General features: G+C 27.4%; 1 protein-coding gene across 8 annotated transcripts in view; it reads right to left on the reverse strand.

The window, feature by feature from the left end:
* LOC107449120 (leucine-rich repeat flightless-interacting protein 2) overlaps positions 1-24,592 on the reverse strand; it is a 67,704-nt gene that overhangs the window by 14,358 nt on the left and 28,754 nt on the right. For 2 of the 8 annotated variants that reach the window (XM_087150201.1, XM_087150204.1), the window contains 5 exons: positions 5,255-5,338; positions 3,528-3,617; positions 2,146-2,235; positions 1,876-2,055; positions 482-574 (listed from right to left, as the gene is read on the reverse strand). In XM_087150201.1, the coding sequence (XP_087006327.1) occupies positions 482-574; positions 1,876-2,055; positions 2,146-2,235; positions 3,528-3,617; positions 5,255-5,338 (537 nt within the window). Of the gene's footprint in view, positions 1-481; positions 575-1,875; positions 2,056-2,145; positions 2,236-3,527; positions 3,618-5,254; positions 5,339-10,443; positions 10,621-13,060; positions 13,174-13,883; positions 14,128-15,511; positions 16,140-24,592 lie in introns of those variants that run through there. The other 6 variants (XM_087150202.1, XM_087150203.1, XM_087150208.1 and 3 more) reach the window with 6 other exon arrangements.

Below are 24,592 nucleotides of genomic sequence, written 5' to 3' on the forward strand. Positions count from 1 at the left end.
GATTTAAGCCTTCTATTTCAATTATTAAACAAAATAAAAACAATAGTAGTAACAGAGATTCATTAATAAAAAGAAATGACAAATATTACTGGTGTATCTTCTTTATCTAAAGATATCTTCTTTGTATCATGGGAATTGTATATCCAATGATAATGTACAAAACAAGAAGATAATATTTGAATTTTTAAGATCTATAGAAAAATTATTAATAGCATTATTTTTAATAGCAAATCCAAATACTCTTTTAACTGATCAATGATAAAGTTAGTATTACGAATACACCATTTACAAAAAAGTAAATTTTTGTTTAAATTTTTCTATTATGCATTACTTTGAGATAAGTATGATATATATTAAAGGTGCCATGCATAGAAACAAATAAATTACAAGTAGCATAATAAACAAGAGTGTTATTGATTTATGACTGTAATATTCATTAAATATGCTAAGATAACAAAAAAAAATAATATTGAATTATTACTGAAATAAGCTCATCCCTCATTTTAATAGCTTGTGTTAGAAGTTCATTCTGGCGACGGAGATCTTTAAAGTCACGACTTAGTAAGTCATGTTCCTAAAAGGGGAAAAAAATTGAGGAAACACAGGTACAATAAAGCAAAGTAGAAGAAACATAGGTAAAATAAAGTAAAATATTAGTTACAATTATTTTCTATATTTAATAAAATTGTAGATAAAAATATTTCAGGGTAACAAATTAAAAATATGATTTAAGATATTCGGTGAAAATAATTAAAAATATTGCTAATTTTTTTTAATAATAAAAGGAAGAAGAGATAAAAGCTTAGAAAAATATTTTTTAAATTTTAATATTTTCAATTTAAAGCATAATTAAAAATGAACTATATTTTAGTATGCTTATATACACACTTTTCAAATGCTAAATTAACAGGGATATAAATAAGTAAATAATAAAACTTCATTTTAACAGTCACAGAAATTTAAGATATAATAAGCAATTTAATCTATGCCTTTAATAGCACATTGTTTCAAATTCTGAGAAACAGTATAATACCTGATGAAAACCCAAATTGCAAGCTAGAATGAAAAATTATCCTGTTATGAGAAAATGTATAAAAAACAATGCACAACTCAAAAAAATATCTCGGAGCAATTCTTAAAATTGAAATGCATTTTAACATTGTTTTATAGAGAGGCTACTCCCCAGAAAAAAAATTTACAGAGATTTCTAAAGTAAAATTTAGGAAAAAAAAAAACAAAAACTGCAGTATTTTGCGATGTGAATTACTGCAATTTTAAACATGACTTAAAAATGCTCATACATTTATAGACAATTCAAAACTGTACAAAGAATCATGTAGATAAAAGTTAATACACAGATAAAAACAAAACAGAGCACCAGTAAGATTTTAAACAACTAAAAAACAAGTATTTAAGATCTCTTTCATACTGAAAAAGGAATTCACTTCTAGGTTAACGAATGGATATTTATATGTCTGAAATTTCCTTATTTATTCAATAATGAATTTTTTAAGAATAATTTTTGTTGTATTATATACAATTAGTAACTAAATTTTAAGGCTGTAAATACTTTAATAACTAGAGCTTTGAAAAAAAAAATATTATGTTAAAAACTTTAAATTTGGTAACATTTCAATGCATAAAATGATACAAAAATATTAATTAACTATTGAATAAATAAGGGAACTCTGGACATAAAATTCTTCTTAGGTTAATATGAATGAAGTAAAATCTTTTTTCCATCTTAATTTGACCTTTAAATCAGAATGAAACTAACTTTTTTAATCCAATAATCATGAATCTCAATAAATAACAATATTCAATTTTTTAAATAAGACAACTAAATCTTATAAAAATAGTTTTTAATATGCATACCCTTGTTACTGATTTAAAATCCTTTTGTTCTAATAGATGAAGTTCTTCCAGTTCTTGTAATTCATCTTTAAGAGTATCTACTTGGTATGATAATGTAGTTTTTTCATTATCTAGTTGTGCAGTAGTTATCATCGCTTTCCGAAATTTTTCTTCAAGTTCCATGACTTGGTTTGTAAGAAGCTAAAAATAATATATAGAACTTAATTTTTTAGTTCTATAAATAGTTTAAAGAATCTTTTTAATTTTTAGTGTGCTGAATTGATAGCTTACTTTGTATTCCTTGCTACCAATTGTGTCAGGAAATTCTTCACTACTCCTCCGAGAGTCACATGAGCGCTCAGAAATATATGATGGAGCTCGCTATTAGAATATACAGCAATATTTAAGAATTCAATATAAAAATACAATTATAAATAAATGTTAATGTAATGTAAATTTATAAATATATTTAATAAAATTATAAGTATAAATATATTTTATAATTTTAATAAATTTATAATTAAAAATATATTTTATAATTTTCATAAAATTATAATTATATTTTACAAATTTATAATTATAAATATATTTTATAACTCTTATAAAATTATAATTATAAATATATTTTATAATTTTTATAAATTTATAATTAAAAATATATTTTATAATTTTTATAAATTTATAATTAAAAATATATTTTATAATTTTTATAAATTTAAAATTATAAATAATGTAATGTAAAAATTTTAAGCCTTTCAACAATACTTCGTTTATTTTCAAAAATTTAAAACTGCTTAAAATTGGTTAAAAGAAGTTTAAATAAGTTTCAAAAGAAATTTAAATATGTTTTGAAATAAGTTACAATTTTTATTAATTATTACGCATACCATTCAAAGTTAGGATTTCAAGGTTTATTTATTCATTTAGTATATCTTACTTTAAAACAATATTATTAAGCAAACTATTTCTACAGAAAAATAACATTTATGAAAATTTTATTTTAAATAGAATAAAATATATGAAAGCTTAAAAATTCGAAAAAATTACAGGGTTGAAGAAAAGATTTAAAATAAATTTGGTACATTTTTTGGCAAATGTTAATTAAGAACAATTTTGTATAACTTTCTTTAATAATCCTTTCATGTAGAATCTTCATCTAAAATATTATAGATATGCTAATTAATTACTACAGATACTGAGATATATAAAAGGAAAGAATTATTTTTTAAATCAAAACAAAATGTACCCTACACATTCATATTTATTTATTTTCAAAATTTAGTAGCAACAATACATGAAAAACTATTTTTAGCAACTTTAAAAGCACATAATCAGAAATCATATAAAAAACAAAACCAACCAATTATTATTATTTTAAAAATACCATCTTACGTTTTGGAATCAAAATTTTGTATTTTTAATAATAAAATGACGAAATTAAAAAATCAAATTACCACTTTAATACATTTTTCTTAAAAAATAAGCACAATAACTTAATACAACATTAAATTGACAACTCATGTAATTCATATTTAAATTCTTTGTAAATATATTGACAGGACAATATTAAAATATTTCAAAACTGTTAAATAACCAATTGGCAATTATTCTTATGAGTTAAAAACAGTACAAAATAATTCTGTGCTCACGGCTCATCATTGCCTTATAATTACCTCTCGATTTTCATTTTTTATTCCTCTCGGAGGTCTAGAAGGTTCTACAGAAAGGTGATCATCATAATGATTTTCACCATGCTCTTCCGACTGAAAAAAAAATAAATAAATAAACAATAAGCTAAATTTTAAAAAGTTTTTGATATTCAGTTAAGTTTAATTAAGTATCACACTTATAATTATAACATAAATAGTTAATCAGGATTAATAAAAAGCTTCCATTTAACAATTGGTTAAATACTTTACTAATTCTGAATTAGATCAAAATGCCATTTTTTTTAACTAATAAATAATACAATTTTAATTATTTTACATAATTATGACACAATTTTAAAAGTCTATTTGATAAATAATTTCAAATTATTTGAACTTAGAAACAATTGTTTTTTTTCTTAAAAAAAAAAAAAAAAAAAAAAAAAGAGAGAGAGTTAAATGGCTCTTAACTATTTGTATAGAAATGTCTTTTGAACACTGGAGAATCTTCTTAGAATCTTGTTGGGATTAGAATCTTGTTAAAAATTTTTTTTTCAGACATTTGATTTTTTTAAAAAATTTACAATTAATTAGCCATAAAGTGGAAAAAAATAAAAAAAAGTAATTCTTAAACTTTAAAAAAAAATCGATAGGCAAAAAATGCTAAGGATTGATAATAAATTTCTATTTTACGATAAATTACGCCTTATGAAACTTGGAAGTCTTTCTAGTAAATGTTTTTCAAATTCTCCCCGCTTGATCAGGCACTCTAACAGATTTTGAATTTTTCACTCTTACCTTTCTCAATAGAAATTTGTTATATTTTGACAGCGTTTAGTCTTCTCTGAGCAAAAGTTTTTTTACAAGGATTCAAAAAATATATATTAAGAACAGTCATTTACGGAACACCTTGCATATTCACAAATTTAAGAAGAAAAAAATCCACACATGAATTACAGGGTTGACCTGATTTAAATCTCTTGATTTTTTTTAAAAATTCATTGATTTAAACAAACTGAATTTTTAAAAAAATAAATCATTAAGTCAAAAATATTTTTATAAATATATTCTTCAGGGAGCGAATCTTTTTATACGATATTATCCCAAGAAAAAATGAAAAAAGCTTGCATGTAAATTATTGTATTTCAAATTCGACAATAAATCAAATTAGGGACTGAAAGCGGATAAGATGGGTGTGAAACTGTTAAATTATTATTCTGCATTAGCTGTATGTAAAATAATTTGCTGGTAATAAACCTATTTCAATTATACCCAGTCAGTTATACGTTTATTTGGATACAAGTGATTTTAAAACTTATTAAATATGCATTTAGTGAATACCAATATTGAAGAAAGATTTGTTCGGCCCAAAGTAACTTACAATATATCTTTTTTCCTTAATGTATTTTGATCTAAACTGATTTACTCTTAATTGGATATCTAACTGGGAAATTGCCTCCCTGTCTAAAATTTTAGGATGTTAATCTTAAACAAAATGAACTATGACTTTATTTATCCAGTGATTAGTTTGTAATATTTAAACAAAAATTTTGAAAAAATTTTAGTTAGAAATATTAACTATTTTAGCTGCATTATTTTTAAGTAATATTAAGTAGTTCATTCATTTTAACAGATTATCTCATTTTTATTGTTGTTTTTTATTTTTAAAATACTGATTTTTGCCAACCCAGGTGAACAATACGACTAATAAGTTCAAAGGGTGAGAATCATAGTAAAGGAAGTTAACAACTTACCTCCTTTTGTTTTTCGATTTCTCGCATTCGAATTTCTCTAGCCTCAGCTCTCGCTTGCCGTCGAGCCACGAGTCGGGCTTCAGCCTAGAATGAAAAGTTTAATACATTAAACGTATTTGGAATACAAAACAAACCTTTTTCTAGCAATAATGTTTAAAATATTTTTAATAGAGAATTTCAAAGAGACTCATATTTCAGATTTCTCTTCTGCAAATAAATTAATAAAACAACGATTTTTAAATTAAGACTTATCGCGAAAGATACATTTCCGTGATACTGTGAAATCCACAAAGTTCTACTCAGAATTTTGAGAAATTCACAAAATTTTACTCAGAATTTTGTGAAAAATCACAATCCCTAGCAATCTTTTAAGTCTTTTTGTGAAAGGGTATGTTCTCGTGAAAAACCTGCTAAATCTAAAATTACTGTAGTATCTGGTCTTGCTTTGTAAGTAAATGAAAATAAAGTACAAATTTTTTATTTTATTTTAAGGGGGGAATATTTAAGGAGTTGGTCGTTTTATTTTTCAAGGTTTGGGTCAATAGGATGGTATGGATCGATATGGACTCAGTTTTTCAAAATCAAGAATTTAGTGAAAGTCCGTTTTTAACATAAAATGTTTTGAGAAAAGATCGTTTTTATCAGGAAGCAGAAAATTATCTAAACCTAATATTTCCCCAGAACAGTTTTTTACTCCCAAAAATTTCCCCCAAAATTAGAGCGTCTTTTTCTTCTTCTTTCATTTATAATAACTTTTTTCAAAACATTTTTAGAAAGTAAAACATTTTTAGAAACTAAAATATTTTGATATTAATTCTTTCTTAAAAAAAAAATTTATTTTGACTTCCTTTTTTCATTCTTGAATAAATTAGCATATGAGTTAAAATAGAAGAAATCAAAATATGTTAAAATCGAAATAATTTATAAAATTAAATTTACGATCCCACTTATAAACTTAAGGAATTCAAACTAAAAATAAACAAATAGACGCATAAAGTTAGCTGTGTTAGATTTAATATAACAGAAAATATTCTTTTTCAACAGTAAGTAGATATGTCATAAGGAGTTAAAAATATGTTAAAAGAAACATTAAAAATGTATACTTTAATATAATACAAGGGAGAATAAAAGGAAAAAGGAAAGGAATAATTTGTTGACATTTCTTCAAAAAAAAATCTTCTTCAAATCAGAGCAAAAATTCCCCCAAGACTGCCTGAATTTCTCCATAAGCTCGTTCACGCGATCGGGTATATTCTTCATTCTAGGTTTTTACGATAAAATAACATTAAAAGGGTCCGTTTAAACCACAAAAATTTTGTGAGGGGTCCGCTAACGTACTCTAATATCCCCTAAAATGATCTACACTAAGTAGAAGTTTTAATTATTATACTGTAATAATTCTGACACAATTTTTCTTCATTCAAGGCACTATAGCCTGTTACAGGCCAAGGCCGTCCCAAATAGTCTTTGCCATCTGGTCCTATCTGCAGCAAGGATCTTCCAGTTTCCCTTATTTACTATATGAAAGTTCTTCCCCACCGTGTCAACCCACCTAATTGGTGGTCTTCCTCGTTTTTTAACTATTTAGAAATAACGAAAAATATAGTTTTACATGGTAGGGCTGTCAACCCAAGCCCCAACCAGGAGGACCAGGGTGTTGCCCTTCGTCTGGTGCCTCTTCAATGATCTGACCGGCTACCAGGCCTTACTAGTAGCATAGTCAGGCACAATTACTATAATTGAATAAACCCTATAAAACAATTTGGATTATAACTTTATTCTGGTGTTACTGATAATGCATTTTGCATACAAAACAAGGGAATTTTTCTTCTTCTTTAGAATAAAATTTCAATAACATCTTATAGTCCAAAATTATAAATGTAGAAGAAGAAAAAAAAATGCAATAACTAATCTAATTAACATTTTGTTCACAAAAAACATTTTTATATATTGTTAAAATTATAAGCACAAAAAAGCTATGAGTAGGCTAAAAAAATAACTATTAGAATAATGCGCTAGACATCACATTTCATTAGATTAATATAATTATTTCAAAAAAAAAAAAAAAAAAAAAAAAAGGACTATAAGGGTCAACGAACTTTTAGTTGGAGGTGAATGTAAACGCTAATGTGTTAAAATGCAAGATGCGGATTCGGTCAACCCTCAGAGCTGCATCAAAAGATAAACAATTCTCAAAGAAAAAATCACATGAAAAATTATTCTACTCTTAAATAATGGAAAATAGTGTCAGGTACAGTTGACAGTTACGAAATGCTTTTATGTGACTAGGATATAAGTTCTTTTTAAGTCATTTCTTTGAGAATTTACATAAAACTATTGGTGTTAAAAAATAATATAAATATCTCACATTGTTATAAAAGTGCCGATAGCACTGAAATAGAATCTATCGATGCTATTTTTGAAGATGAAAATTTTTGTAATTCTGCTTTGTAAATTTTAGACATAACAACATACTGCTCTTTTACATTTTATTGCTTTAGTAACTTATTAGCATTAAGTGTATTTATATCGGTGATGAGATTGATTCGGCATATGAATGGGCAGTTTTCCAAAGCAGAGTTTCCCAATTTTTTCCCGGATACGAGACCTTGACTTAGAAGGGGAAAAAAAGAAAGAAACTCCTTAGCAGTTGTGAATATGCTAGAAAAAGAAAATATTAATTTACGAATATATACTGGGATGAACAAAATTAATTGTTTCATTTTTTTTTCTTTCCCTACATTCATAAAATTAGGTTTTACACCAGGCAGTTGAATTCATATACCTACAACGGTTTTTTGTCTGGTAGATTTCGACGTTTGCATAAGTCGAATTAAATAAAATAAGCTAAATTGTGTTTTTTTTAAAAAGAATTGTTTTAAACTGTTAGAATGGTTATCGGAGAAAAATAATTCTTCATTCTTGAATTTTTAAGTTCGATGAGAAATGCATGCATAGAATGAAAAATAATTGTGGATTCTTTTTTAAATTTTGTTATTTCTTTGATCATTAAATAATTTCATAAAAATAACTGAAATATTAAATAAAAGATTATTGGTTGACCTACTAAAAGTTTAAAAAATAAATACTGTTTAAAAAACAGTCCTAATTCACCGAAGCGCTGCGACCTACCTCAACCCTAGGGTTTCGCGGAACACCTTTTGAGCACCACTGCTCTAGAGATGAGAGTAAAACACAGATCAAAACTTAAAAGCTTTGACAACTATTAAGTTTAAATTTAATTCACAGTAAATTTTTGGAGTAAAATTATAAAAGTTTTGATTCTGTCTGATAGCAGGAAATAACATAAATTATAGCAAAAAATTTCAATAAATACAAAAAAAAAATATTTTTTCTAAGAAAAAAATGATGGCCAATTTTGAACACTCATACATTTAACTGAGTCAATGTAACACTAAAAATAAATAAATAAAAAAAATAAAGTTTCAATAGGATGGTTATTTGATAATATTCATAACAAACGACAGCACTAGTAATATTTTACAGTGAGAAATAGTTTTGTAATAAAGTGTTTCGATATATGTTCAAATGTAATGATCGAATCAACGTAATTATTTTCATAGAAAATAAAAAGTACTTTAAACATATTTATTACATTCCATACTTAACTTAATTTTTTGAATATTTATAAAGTATTTTTTAGTTTTTAAAAATTATTTTTGCAACAAAGTGCCGCTTTTTTTTCTCACATGAAATGGAAAATAGTTCAATTCACGAAGCATAAGTTTTTCTCATTAATTTATAGTTTAAGATAATCCTTTCTAAGTATTAAAATTCAATTAAAAACCGCTAGGTATTTTGCATAAGTAGTAAATATTTAGTGCACAGAGCCTAAAAATGAGGTGAATTTATATATTAAGAATTTCATCTATTGAGAAGCACGCGAATACCGGTTTTTAAATATAAATAGCAATTAAAGTAGTTTATATAATAGTTTACAAATAGTATATCTCGAAAAATGAATTAATCTTGTGAATTCTGAAAAATTCCTTAGCTTTCAATTTTTAAATTAATGAATATTTTTTATTTATTTCAATCTTAAATTCCTTATTTTTCAAAAAATAAACAAAAATAATGTTTCTTTTTCTCTTCCTCTTTTAAATTTGTTTTAAGTTTGTTGCCGAAGAAAGCACAGACAGGTTAAAAGGCAATTATTTGAAACACCTGCTTTTCTGACTATTAAAACAGACTTCGATAACGTTTGACAATTTTGAAGATTCTAAAAATATAAAGATTAAGGAACTACCTACATCAGGGGTCTGTCCAGACATTTTGTGAAAGGTCTTGCTTTTGTAAAATTGCGAATATAAAATAAGCGTTAAGTCACATTCTTTCAACCAGGGTCCTGCTTTTTTGAATTTGTGCAAATAGGGTCCTGTTATAGCAAAAAATCTTTTCAAGAAGTTTTTAAATTGTAAATAGATACAAGATTATGATCAACAATTGCTGCTACTAAATTAGAGATGCAACATACAAATATTTGGTATTTAGCCTATACTGCTCAACACAGAATATTCATTTCGGACGAATAATGGAAACAAAATCACTCACATTTTTAATAATTTCAATTGACATATTTTAAATAACACAACTTAGTTATGCATCACTTTTAATGTGTTACGCATTAAGTAAACTTAACAATTTTTTAAATTTAGAATATTTTACTTAAAAAATTGCCAGAAGTTAATTTTTATTTACATAATATTCTATTAATTAATTTTATGAGTAAACATAAATTGATCAATTATTTATTTTCAAAAAAAAAAAAAAAAATGATTTTATATTAATAAGAATGCGCGCACGATGTTTGCATGAGTAGAAATATATTTTTTTAGAATACTACATTTTGAATTTAAACTTGGGAAACTTTGTTACGAGCCGTCTTTCTCCCCTCCCCCAGGGAAGGGTTTATTCGATTAAAAAAACAATAATGAAGATACACAAATTTGTGAAAAGTCCGATGAAAAGATAAATTATTTTGTGAAGGGTCCGATTAAGAGATAAACTATTTTGTGAAGCGTCCGTTAACGGACCCAAATTTCTTCTAAACAGACCCCTGTACATATTAAATATAAGCTTTTTGTCGATATATATGCTATTCTATTTGTTCCTAAAATTTTTTATACGCATAAAAATATCAGTTAAATACGAATGCCAAGAAAACATACCCACAGATATTTAATTAGCCACATGAATATGGAAGAGAAGAATTGACCGACGACATCTGACACTTTTGAAAGGGAAAACGAATTCAGCATTAGTCAGAGAGTAAAATCGAGACGTTATTTTTCACTATTTTCGACAAAGAAACTTAATCTGATTTCACATCCAGTTTTGACAGACACAAATTCCAACCACTGGAAAGTATTTGCCGATACAAGTAGGGAAGAGATAAAGCTTTGATAACAAGAGTGAAATTCAAATACCTCTATCACCATGTTTCAAAAAATGTTGTTGAATGAAATACCGACGCAAAACATGTTAATAAGAATTAGGATCAATGAGTAATGTTACAACGCGTGCAGTATTGATAGGATGGAATTTTTACCTATCGTAAAAATTTATTTCTTATCGCGAATTATTATTGATTAACCCTTTCAGGACCGTGATCGCGAAATTCTTCCTTCATATTCATATATAAAATGAGCTTTTTTGACTAATGAGGTACAAGATAAAGCGGATATGATCTCAATACGGTACTCTTCCCCCTGCCGTCAGGCTAACCGTGGGAGGTTTTCCTCTCCATGTAACGCAAATGCGGGTTAGTTAGATCAAAAAGTCCTCACCGAAGTTAATTTCTCCCATTTCTCCCAATTCCCCACTTTAATTGGGGTTCCCTTGTTTTCTGGATTGGGTTCAAAATTACAAGGATACGGAGTTGAATAATATTAGTCGTAAGCCCAAAAATGGGTCGGCAGTTTAATTATGGTTAATAAATGAAATAAAATAAGATATTCTCGTATTAGTACGCATATGTACTATGCAATAAGTAGCAAATCGGAGCACGAGGGCCTAAGGAAGCGCTTCTTTCTCCTTTCGCTGGTCTTAAAGGAGTTAAATATTAACAAAGAAACTGAACATGAGCAAATTTGTTAAAAATTATTTTAAATTCAAGCGGCAAATTATTATTCACTCAGGAACAAAGTTAATTTAATTGATCATTATAATGGCAAGAATAATACATAAACATAATAATACTAAAAAAGAGAGTACAATAAAGAGTGATAACTTAATAAATTACTGAAATTTGAAACTTTTACTTAGATAATTACTGAAATTTGAAACTTTTACTTAGATAATTACTGAAATTTGAAACTTTTACTTAGATAATTACTGAAATTTGAAACTTTTACTTAGATAATTACTGAAATTTGAATCTTTTTTTTTATTTTATAGTTTTATTCTGAAATATTATTGTGAAACAATATAAAATGTAATTCAAAGTAATAGAAAATTAAAATGAAAACTTTTCTTCTTCAAACAATTATGAGCAGATGACCGCTTTATCGAAGAAGTTCGGCATGCAGAATACCGTTTTCAGACAACCATTATGTCTAACAAAACAAATCGATTCCTTAATAGGTACTGGTGCGCAAAGCTCTAAGTGGTAAACTTTATAAACCAATATTAAAATAGCGAGGAAATGAAACAGAGGAAGAAAGGGTACAAGGACACTTTTTCGACTCGAAGAATCTGTATTTATCCAAAGAAGATACCACGCTATTGGAAAAATAAATTAAGGTCGGTGAGATATTTGTAAGAACTTGATGCATTGGCGATTTGAGGTGAGAAAAGAACTGTTTTGAATAATATCAATCAATTTAATTTAAGAAACCTGTAATACACTTTAAGTCTTATTTTAAGGAATAGTTACGCAAAAAATAAATACATAAGAAATAAGTGTATTGGATAAATGAATAAAAATATCAAACTTCTGGTAACAAGAAGTTGCTCATCAAGACAACTGCTTCAGTCGCATGAATAAAACGATTTATATATCATATAAATATATGCTAGAATTAGCTGTTATTTTACCAACAGCAAAAGTAAAGTTCGCAAAACTCAAGTTAGATCAAACAGCAAAGAAAGAAAAAAGAGAACCGAATATTGATGTATTTAAGTAAGCATTTAGTTTTAGAAATCTATTTTTACACCTTTTAAGTATCTCTCACAAAACGACAATATTTAAAAAACTTTTCATTACTGCCCGATATAATAAATTACTTTTACCCTATATATTACCTTAAGAAATACATATCTAAATACTTTATTCAATAAGAAATGATTCTGCCATGAAAACTTTTTTCTCCTTAATACATGTTACAACAGCGTTCTTTATTCCTTGGTTTGAAATCAAACAGCTTGAGGCACTTTAGCGATAAGTCACATTTTTGTAAAAGGTGACATTTTTAGAAGAAACCGTGGCTTTAACATTTTCCCACAGGTAGGTACTTATCAAGTTTACGGAATTTCCACTAGATAATAGCACAATATGCAGAAAAATCTTCTTGGTTACAACATACATAAAAATCGCTGCTTTTTTTCTTCGACAAAAAAAAGATGAAAAAAAAAGACAATAAGAAACCGACTTTTATTACAACACCAACACCTTTTAAAGCGACATATTAAGTATATAAAAATAATAATAATAAAATTGACTTAAGTTAAATGGAATATTGAAATCATTTAATGTTTTAAAACAAGATATATTTTTATTCTGTCATACTAATCAATGACAAAATAATAGTAAGCAGACGTATAATTGGAATAATTAAAAGCTATAACCTTGTAGTGATTAGCGGGTAGAAAGAAGTAATGATATCAGGCTATGGTGACAGGTATTTTTAAATCGATGAAGGACACTAATTCAATCCAATCTTTTTGTTTTATGCATACTTTAATGCATTTAAATCCTAAATGGTACGGTAGGTAAGATTTGTAGTAAAGCATACTAATTGATGTAGAATAGTAAAATAATAGATAGTCTAATCGATAGTAATGGGGAAATAATCTAAAAGTGATAATCAATCTCATTAAATATCTAGCAGATAAATAAAATATTCAGTTAACAAATAAACGAAATTATCTTTAAAAATATTTATTGTTGACTTTCGATTAAATTAATTCTTTGCTATTTTCCCGAACTTCGTGGACAAAGTCAAGATTCTTTGAATTTAAAACTCATGAAGTGGGTTATTTTATGACAGAACAGAAACAATTTTAAATGTAACGAAAACATAGAAAAGCAAAATTTTAGTAGTCACAGTTAGTTCGTTGTAAACTTTAATACCCAGTGTATCATTATTCTATTTAATTTCAATTTTATAAAAATGAAAACGATAAAATGATTTTCAACTAGTTCATTATCAAAATCTTTCAAGGAAACTGAAAACGATAAAATGATTTTTAATTTGTTTATCACCAAAATTTTTGAGGAAACAGAAAGTTCCATGGAAAACACTTATCGAATTATTGTAACAAATAGTATTTTGACAGTAGCGAATTCAAATTAATATAAGTCGCATATGTATTTTAATACATTTTAAGCTAACAGAATTCAGGCAAGTATAAATGCAATTAACATAATAAAAAATAATTTGCTAAATACCCATTTCCATCATCTCCTCTGTACCGGTTTTAGATAAGACAGTGTATTAATTCCGAGTCATTTAACTTCAGTGAACTTTGGAAACATTATCAGTCAACTTTTAATTTAGACACATAAAATAGATTTACAAGTTTTCTTTCCGCACTTACTTGACCGAGTGAAGAGTAGATGACATCGCAACTTTTCATCGTTCTAATCATGGGCGAAACGAATATAGAAAGCACTTCACCCACATCTTAACTGTATTGAGTTTTCAAGCAGTTGAAACGAGATGAAAAAAGAATCAATTGTTATTTATGAATAATTCAATCGCGGATGTGAAGCAGATGAAAGAGCAACTCAAAAACATCATTCATATTTTTTAAAAGTTGCCAATATAACTTGACATTTCTTTGTCTGTGGAATAATGTGATTTACATTTCACGCTAGTCGCCAAATTTCAAAACAGAGAGGTGATAAATAAAATATTCTTTATTAAGAAAATCAGTTTGTATCAGGTAATAGCATCACGATTCGTAGAAACAATTTTATGCACGAATATAAATACTGAAAATAATAAATTTTTTTTTTTAAATGTGTTACTTCTGAAAATCAAACTGATACTAAAATTTGGTTCATTAATATTTCTCTTAACGGAGCAACTTATAACACGGCTGATTTACTGAATAATAATTAAAAAATTGTTTCAAACATTGACTTGATAAATAATTTTTTTTTCGAATTTCACACCATTAATGAAAGGCGAAAATAAATCATAAAATATTTAATAAAAATGCCATTTGCGAACAGAATGATAATTAAAATTCTTATTAATTTAATTAATATTTCCTTAACGAAGCAACCTTTAATTGGGTTGATTTACTGAATGGAAATTAAAAAATTGCCTTGAAAATTGAATTTTTTTTCGAATATCATTAATCATCATTAATGAAAGAGGAAAATAAATTATAAATTTGCTAATAAAATGACATAAACCAGCAGAATATTTGCACGCTACAATTTTAGACTAAGAAATCAAACTTTTAATAAATTTTTTCTGGCACAAAAATATTTATTAGTAAAGGAATAAAATAATAATTATTGATAAAAATTTTTTTGTAATTAAATCGAAGTTTGCAGTGAACAAAATTCAACGACATGCGGTGACAAAAATTCAAATTTTTTAAACTCAATTTTCTTAAGTTAATATACCAATAAAATATTTCTGGCAGTTTTTTACTTAAGGTGGGTACAACGGTTGGCTGTTGATGCAACTTGAAATAAAACAAATTACGCTTTTGATATTTTTTTTAAAATTTTAAATGGGGCAACTAATGAAATAAGTTTTCTCAAATATGGCAATCATATTCATTTTTTTCTCGTTCTTAACTTTTTTTTTATTGAAACTAAGTCAAATATACTTTTAAAAAAATAAGAGTGAAACTTTTATGGGCTTAAAAAGATCGGATTTGTAGATTTTCATAAACAGAAACCTCCATTAATTAACTTGACGGTTACTGCTAAAATTATGTTCCCATAGCGTTTAATACAACATTAAACTTATACATATTATAATATACAATCTAATAACAAAGCATTTATGAAAACAATTCTATCAATTTCTTTAAAATTTTTAAATTACTACTTACATATTCTACAAGGGATATAAGTATTTTTCGCATTCTTCGTAATTTTGCTCGATGTAAAGGCGTTGAGCACCACATTCCCATGTAGCACAAACTTATTATTATACAATCAAAGTTTATATCCACCCACAACTGCTCGAAATATACTTCGATAAGGATTTCAAACACATTACAGCATGAAGTAAGAGAATAATCTTTTAATTTTCATTGCAGTTTTTTAGCTTTTTTCTATCATTCCACAAAACTAGACGCACCAGCCCAAGAACATTCCAAAACTAAGAGTAATGTCAAGCACAAAATACGAATCGAAAGCAAATATTATAATCCAAACAAATAATATGTTCCTCTCGCTACAATATCAATAACAATAATAACAGGTCACGTCGTTCATAAATAAAAACTTAAAGAATGCTGCATCAGTCACGTTTTTGCTTGAGTGCGGCAAAAAGTAACAGCAACAAAAAAAAGAGCCACTCCCGTAAAAAAAAGCAATGTGTAATGATTATCAAGGAACTACAACTCCAAGTGACAGAAAGATGTTTGCACTTTGGCATCAGGGAATCATCTCCCTCATCTTCATTTAATCTCTCTCAAATTCAGACCAGCCAGAGAGAAATCACCAAGTAAATCCAGTTTCAGTCAGTGGAGCATACAAACATACTTCAGTCCGAGCTTTTCCGCCAATCAACTATCGAGATTCAGCGGAAAAATAAATTCCTAAACCACGTGCATTTGGAAACAATTATGATGCAAACTTTCACGAGTAGATTACAATCGAAATGGACATTCGGATCGGATAATGAGTTTCCACCATATGGGTTCAATAGGTCGGGACTCAAAATGATGGGGCGATTTTTGTTTTTGAATTAAAAAATAAAGAAGGCATTGAAATATAATTTTTTTTTGCTGGTTTAGATTTGATTTATCGAGCGGTAGAGTTGTGGGCGAAAATAAGTCGGGAAAATTTCTCTCGTGAAGAAATGGTTTCTATGACGTCAGGCTAATAAAGAAAGAACGTGCAATTTCCAAAGACTTTATGTAGAGTATTCGCGATCGCAACGCTCGAGTACGCCGTCTAGCGGGAGACTGTAAATATCGGACATTAATTTATCACGTTTTCATTTAGTTCCATCGAAGTCATTGACTGAATCAGACGCCATTTTTTAGCAGCAAATAGGAAACAAAACTTCCCTAAGGAAAAGGCCGAAGAACTTGAAAAAAATCTCCAGAATATTAGTAAATCTTTCAGGAACAGAACACGCCAAACATTTGAAGAAAAATTCCTCAATAATTTTTAATTTCTATTATCAACAAACTTGCAACTGATGACTTCCGATTTCGGATACTGTTACAGATGTGTGTATTAAGGTAAAATGCATTTCTTCTGTCTTCAATTCATTACGAATTAAAGTGAAGTCAACATTGCTTTCGTCATTCCAGTGAATAAATATGAATTCAGAACATACAGAATTGTAATAGTTATAGAACAGTATATATTTCTGTATCCATATAATTCGGAAAACAACAATAAAAAATTATCCAAGTTACTTGAAATAGTGCCATTTCTGCTGATTCTTAATTAATTTAAATCGTTTTCTTGGTAAGTTTTTTTTAATTTTGAAAGAATAAGTTCAACTAGAATTCAGCTATTCTGTTTTTAGCTACATATTCAAATTCATATCAATTATAAAATTTTGCTGTGTAGTATGTTATCTAAAAGTAATGAAGGTATAAACTATGTATCTATTATTTGAGAATAAAGTTTTCAAACAAGGAACTTATCATTTTGGAATTCTCCGGGAATCATAAATCAGGTAAGTGCAATGATTTTTACAATAAAAAATTTGCTTGTAAATATTTTTTTTTCATTTGATGATGGTTCTCTACACTACAGAATGGGTTTTTACGTCTGATTAAGAACTATAAGAATAATAAAAAAAGAAACAATATGAAAGTTTTTATTTCAATGTAAAGAATTCTTAAAATCGTTTTTTTATCCTAAGAATTCTTTATTTTCCGTTTTTTAGTTTATAATTTTTTGATAAAAATTGTTCTCAAAATACTTTTTTTGAAAAATTAAATGGTATAACATTATGTGTTTATGTATACTTCTTGTATATTCCAATGTTTGAAGTAATATGATTCAGAAAAGTATGGAATAAAAATTCGGTACTAACGTATTAACGCCACCGCCGCTACAGATTTGGCGGTTTTTAAGTGCCGCTAATCTAGACTTAAAATTTTTGCGACAATTCATAAAATAAAACACTTTATTTAAAATCAAAATAGTTAATCGGATTTCGGTGGAAAATGAGCCGATATAGAGTTTAGCATAGATTCAAAACAATCATATCGCCATATGAACTCTGATGAATAAGATTCCAAATGAAATAACATTTCCAAAACGTACGTTTACCAAGATAAAGTTTTATGTTGTGGGAATTGGTACATTTTCGTTTTTTCGGTAAAATATTTCCCTCCTGAAAAAATAAAATTGCATCTTGTTTTGTTTTTGGCAAATCCCAAAGACGAATATTCGTAGCACTAAAAATGGCGACAAAAAAGAATTGTTTTTTTGTTTGTTTTTGTTTCGTCAGCATTCTTTATTTTACGTTTCTTAGTTTCTAAATAATGATTTTTATTGAAACTTGAAATTTTTGTCAAAAAACGTTGTTTACAAAATTAAATTTCATAAAATTATGAGGCTTATGTATACTTTTTGTTCATTTTAATTTTTGAACTAATATGATTCTTAAAACTATAGAATGTAAAGTTTAAATGGGCCTTTCATGTTATATCATTAAATTTAGTAATACTATTTCTCGGGCATTAGGTTTTAACTCTTATAGAATATACATATTTTTTTCTGTTAATGTACAAATATTTTTCCGATGTGTTTTGGATGTTCCTTCTCTAATAAAAAGAGATACCATTTTGTTTTCGGTTGTACAAAAAAGAAGATCAAGCATTTTTCTTTTTTAAATTTAATAAGCCACATTAAAGAAGGAACGTTGCAATGCTACACGCTACATTAACGACGTCTCCAGAGTAACTGAATGACGGTTCATATAGAAATCGCAGGTAAGCGTCTCATACAACAACGCCCCCTATAGTTCGTTGCGATCGCGAATAATACTTTTTCTTCGAAAAACCGGGAATAAAATAGACTAAAACCAACAAAGATGTCATGACGATAAATAATAAAAATAAAAAAAATGAAGAATATATAATTAAATATGATATTAGGCACACTGCATTTTGATAATTCACAATCTTTTATATTTTTCACACATTAGATAGGCATAGCGTTAAGTAATAAATGAAAGTGTTAAATTTATAGTGTGTTGTTTATTTTTTAAAGAAAAATTTTACTTGATTATTTAGGAAACTATCCTTTATATTTATTTTCATTATTTGGCCTCTGTGCAAAGTTGCAGAAAAACTAAGAAATAAAATTTTGCAAATTTTTTTTTTAACGTCAGTTTGAAATCCACTTCTTTTGAAATTCATAATGGAGTTAGACAGGGAGATGCATTAGCATGTCTTCTGTTCAACATAGCCTTAGAAAAAGTTATTAGAGATGCTGGCATAAATACTACAGGTACTATATTTAATAAATCAGTGCAGATTTTGGCATACGCCGATGATGTAGATATCATCGCAAGATCTAGGACAGCACTGAGTGAAAAATTTTTGGCACTGGAAAAATCAGCTAGAAAAATTAACTTAAGAGTGAATGTAGAGAAAACAAAATATATGTATTGTGGTACAAAGGAAACCATCCCTAAATTGTTTAAAATAGATTCTTTTAAATTTGAATCTGTAAAAAATTTTACTTATCTAGGATCAGAAATAAACTATCAAAATGACATCAATCCTGAAATTAGAAAAAGAATAATCGCAGCCCATCGCTGCTTCTATGGTTTAAGATCATTATTGAAATCTCACTTAATAAAAAGAAAGACTAAAATCTTACTTTATAAGGTATTAATCAAGTCAGTTTTGACTTATGCTTCAGAGACATGGACTTTAACAAAAAGGGAAGAAAAGTTATTAGCAACCTTCGAAAGGAAGGTCCTACGAGCCATCTTTGGCCCTATACTCGATAAAGACAACTGGAGGAAAAGATATAATTTTGAAATATATAGGATCTTTGATGGCGATGATATCATTAAATCTATTAAATTAAGTAGAATGAGATGGGCCGGGCATGTAGTGAGAATGAGCCCAGAACGAACAACATTGAAAGTCTCTAATGCAACCCCCTCCAATAAAAGGCCAAGAGGAAGGCCCAAAAAGAGATGGAAGGACTGTGTAGATGAGGATTTTGCCATCCTAAAAGTAAAGAACTGGAAAACAATTGCTGGGAGAAGGGCAGAATGGGAAAAGCTTCTGAGGAACGCCCAGGCCCACAAAGGGCTGTCGTGCCAATGCTGATGATGATGATGAAATAGAATATTTTATTTGATCAAAATTATTTAATTTCTTACTGATTTCAATTGTAAATTTTGTAAGAAAAATGTGTTTTTCATCTTAATATAGGAATGGAAAATACAAAAATTATTAACATCATTATTGGGTGGTTCACAATGTTAATCTATTAAACAAATCACATTAGTACATTTCGGAAATTTTTTTTAAAAAATTAAATTTTCGAAAAAAGTTAATAATGTATTTGAATTACAAAATGTCATTTTTCATGCGCCTAGTTAGAGTGTGAAAAAATAAAAGTATTGACTTGTATTTAAATTAATGTGACGAAACGGCCAATGTTTTTAGAAAAACGATAACTCTAAAAGTGTCGAAAATTGTATTAAGAGGTATTAATATGCCGGAAAAGTATAATAAATAATCAATATACTTAATATTCAAACAGAGAGCTAATTTTTTTTTCGTTTTATAAATGTATTATAAGTTTCATAAATTATTAACCTCTAATTTTTTACCACGTTTATATAAACTTGCCTTCGTGTATGTCTGTCCGGGTGGAATTTTGTAATCGATTTTAAACTAACTTCCCGAATAGCTAGAAACTTCAAATTTAGCACACAGTTCAGAATTGGATGACAATGCATGAAAATGAAGAGAAAAAAGACATGCAAAGTAAAATAGAATTAAAATTTAAAAAAAAAATATTTTCGAGATTTTCTTTTGTTGTCGATTCCATTATTTCAAATTATTACGTGTCAGGTGAAAATATTTTCGTTGTCGGAGTATTTTTATTGGCTGAAAAATCACGTGGCAGGATCCAGTTTTTCCTCATTCATTTCCAGATTGTTTTGGTTTCTATTACTTTAGTAGTGGTCTTGTAGTAGTTTTGACTACTCTTGACTAAGAAAAATAATCTAAATAAAAATATATATTTTTAAAAACCACGTTTTTTGTAGTGAAGAATAATAATTAAATAATAATAATTTTTTAAAAATATAAAATAAAAATTAAAAAAATCATAGCTTAAAATAAAAAAATTCAAAATAAAAAGTAATATTTTTAAAAACCACGTTTTAGTAGTGGAGAATAATAATTAAGAAAAAAATTGAAAAACGAAAAACGTGGGGAGCATGAAATACATAACAGTACATATACACATACATATACACATTTTCTTACTCATATACATGCACAGCCACATATACATCCACATACATATGCATATACAAAAGCATATTCCACATTCACATTCAGATACAATTACAATTACTGATATACATACACATATTCTCAAGAGCACACATACACACACTAATATAACATTACTGTTATGTATTTCATGCGCCCCACGTTTTTCGTTTTTCAATTTTTTTCTTAATTATTATTCTCCACTACTAAAACGTGGTTTTTAAAAATATTACTTTTTATTTTGAATTTTTTTTATTACTAAGCTATTTGCACTTTGGGCGTCATCAAATGGGAGATCATTATTACAAAATCTGAGGTCAATTTTGCTAAATTTTCGACAAAATTAAACAAAAACTTTTGCAAACCATGACAATTATAAATGCATAGGTTTACATTAAATTAGTTGTTACTGCAGAGAATATTTGTAACATTTTGTTTTAAAAACTTTATAAAATTGGAGCTAGTAAGAAAGATAACTTAAAACTTACATTTTGAAAGTAGCTCAAATTTAGTTGGAATTTAGACACAACCAAATTGAAACTTAAAAAAAAAAAAGAGACAGAAAAGAAATTTTATGCAAGAGCGACTAGATCGAGCCTTTAATTTCAAACTTCCTTAATATGACAGAAATGTTAGAATTTATTTATAAGGATCGGCTGCGACATTCACATTTGGGGTAGATTTGGAGAAATGTCATTGTGTAAGTAATATTAGACGCTAACCCTTAATCTTAGAAGAAAGGGAAAAAAAACAAAAAACAAAAAAAAAAAACATTAGTGTAGGGAATATAGGGCAAAGTGCTAACCGAGCAATAGTTTTTTTTCTTTCTTTCTTTCCTTATTTTTTTTTAAAAAAACAACAACAACAACTGTAAACAGAATTTCGACGACAGCCCTTAACCTTAAAAGAGTAGGTATAGGGATATGTACTAAGATTTGCTTTGAACCTTCGGTAGAAGGAATACCGGGCGATTGCCTGCCAGTAAATTCGGGTATTTTAAACAAGTCTTGCGGTAAAAGCAATAAAAAAACCACAAAATTGCACAACAAAATTTTGCACTATTTGTTTAGAAAGTAGTAAGAAGGAACAATATAGGTAAAATTCATTTAATTGCTTAAAATAATCTGTACTGACATAAAGTTAAGCATCTTCAAGATTTTTATACAAGAAAGAAATTACTCCAAAAGATTGAGATACATAAATATGCTTCTTTACAGATATTGAAACAAATAATAGAACTACGTCAATTATGATTAAGTATAGTTGGTTTCATACCTTTATCATTAGGTCAATTAAAAGAATAGTCTTTGTAATTTCAGAATCAAATCAAATCAGGAATACGCGGTACTCAACTCAAGCTATATTTCAGAGTCTCTGTTGGCAACGACTATTTAACATATTGTTAACACTTTTTATATTCAATTTTAGAATTTCTGTTACTGAACTGAATTATTAAAGGCGATAAAACATTTGAGATATTATCATATTTGGACAATCCATGACACATTTTATGTAAATAATTCGTTATTAATAAAGTGACACCAATGTCTATACCTAAGAAGTGGTGGTCCAGGGGATAGAACGCTCGTCTTTTTATGAGGTGAACCAGGTTCGAATCCTAGCGATGACTGGTCGATACGAATTCCGCACCCGGCTCGCACCGATCACAGTACTGATGTAAAATATCCTCAGTGGTAGACGGATCATCGGTTAGAGTCCCCTCGTTGTCAAGCTAAGAGCGGGAGGTTTTCGTGGTTTTCCTCTCCATGCAACGTAATAGTTCCATCAGCAAGTCCTCAACGAAGATAATTTTCTCTCAATACTTGATTCAGGTGTTCTCTTGTCTTCTAGATTAGGTTCAAAATTACAAGGCTATAGAGTTGAACATTGGTAGTCGTAAACCCAAAATTCTGGTCAGCTATTCAACGACGGTTATAAAATAAAATATTTATACTTACAAAAAGAAGTGAGAAGTAATACTGTGCTTTAATACCACGGTTTAGTTTTTCGGCATAAAGCAAAATTGTACGGCAAGTAAATCATAGATGATTATTTTCTAAACAAATCGTTTCATTGTCCGCTTTATAAAACATTAAAGGGAAAAAAAAAAAGATTTTAATCTAAAACAAAATGTTAACTTTACGAAGGGATATTTTATTAAAATATTGCATTATCTTTTATCTTTAAAAATCAAATTTTTTTTTTACACTATTGTTCTTCGGAAGGAAAAAGTGATAAAATCTTTTCTTACATAAAAACGCTTTTATATTTTAATTTTTAGTAAAAAAAGAGTAACTATCTTTTACAACTATTATTCTAAACAAATGCGCAATTATTTTTAAAATTATTACGATAAGAAAGATTTTGGTCTATTATAAATAAAAAAATGTACGTTAAGGTAATATCTTACACAAATAACATTTCTGTAAACAATAACATTTTTCCAACAACTCAATGCTAGCAATCTTAATTGATTTAGCACTTTAACTTCAATGAAGGTTAAAAACAATTTAAACTATTAGTATATTATTCGTATACATAAATAAAAATATTTATGTTAATTAAATTTTTTAAAATTTACGGAGTTACTGATTGATAAAAATATGACTGCATGCTTGAAAAAAATAGTTTTTTTAAAATTTAAATAGTTTTATTTATTTAAACTGTCCTCGACTACAAGTTTGTTGTATTCTTATCAAAGTCCATTTTCTAATAAATCGTGTTAACTTCTGTCCCTCCTTTAAGTTGTGCTTCGAAATGTATTATACAGTACAGAACCCGTTATCCGGAATTCAGAAAACCAAAAAACCGGAACGAAATTCAAAAAATTTCCCCCTCATTTTTTTAAAAAAAAATTTTTTTTCCTCATAAAAATTTAGGATTTTTCTTCCTTTTTTGAAAGATGTTTACCTTACCATCATTTTGGAAATAATCATTAGTGTATTACTTCATCGTTTTTTCCTCTCTTAAGATTATTTCCAAATTTTTTTTTAGTTGGGTTTAACAATAAAAAAACTGCTTTTTGTAGCGATTCAGAAAACCGGAAAAATCAATTATCCGGAATAGCGATGGTCCCGATCGTTCCGGATAATCGGTTCCCTACTGTATAATGATTTCACTCCTTCAGTCACCGACGCCCTATGGATAATGCGGTTTCTCTCGTTTCTTACCCCAATAAGATTTTACCATTCAGATATTTGTTGCAAGTTGCATTTTTATTTTTAATTAGTTAAGTTCTAATCATTCACGTGTTGTCTTCTTGAAGAGAAGCGTCGTTTAGGGTGCATGAAACACGAACTTTCTCGGACTTTTAACAATGAAACATACTTTTTTTCTTTAAGTATTTTATTCGTTTCATACCTATATGTTAATTGTTAATAATCATGCCTATATGTAAATTGTGAAAAATCAATAATTTCATTAGTAATTGATAAACGATGATAACTGATCCACTCAGCTTTAACT

This window comes from Parasteatoda tepidariorum, chromosome 8 (assembly GCF_982258835.1).
Source record: "Parasteatoda tepidariorum strain Cologne lab strain chromosome 8, Ptep-v5.0, whole genome shotgun sequence".
NCBI lineage: Eukaryota > Metazoa > Arthropoda > Arachnida > Araneae > Theridiidae > Parasteatoda > Parasteatoda tepidariorum.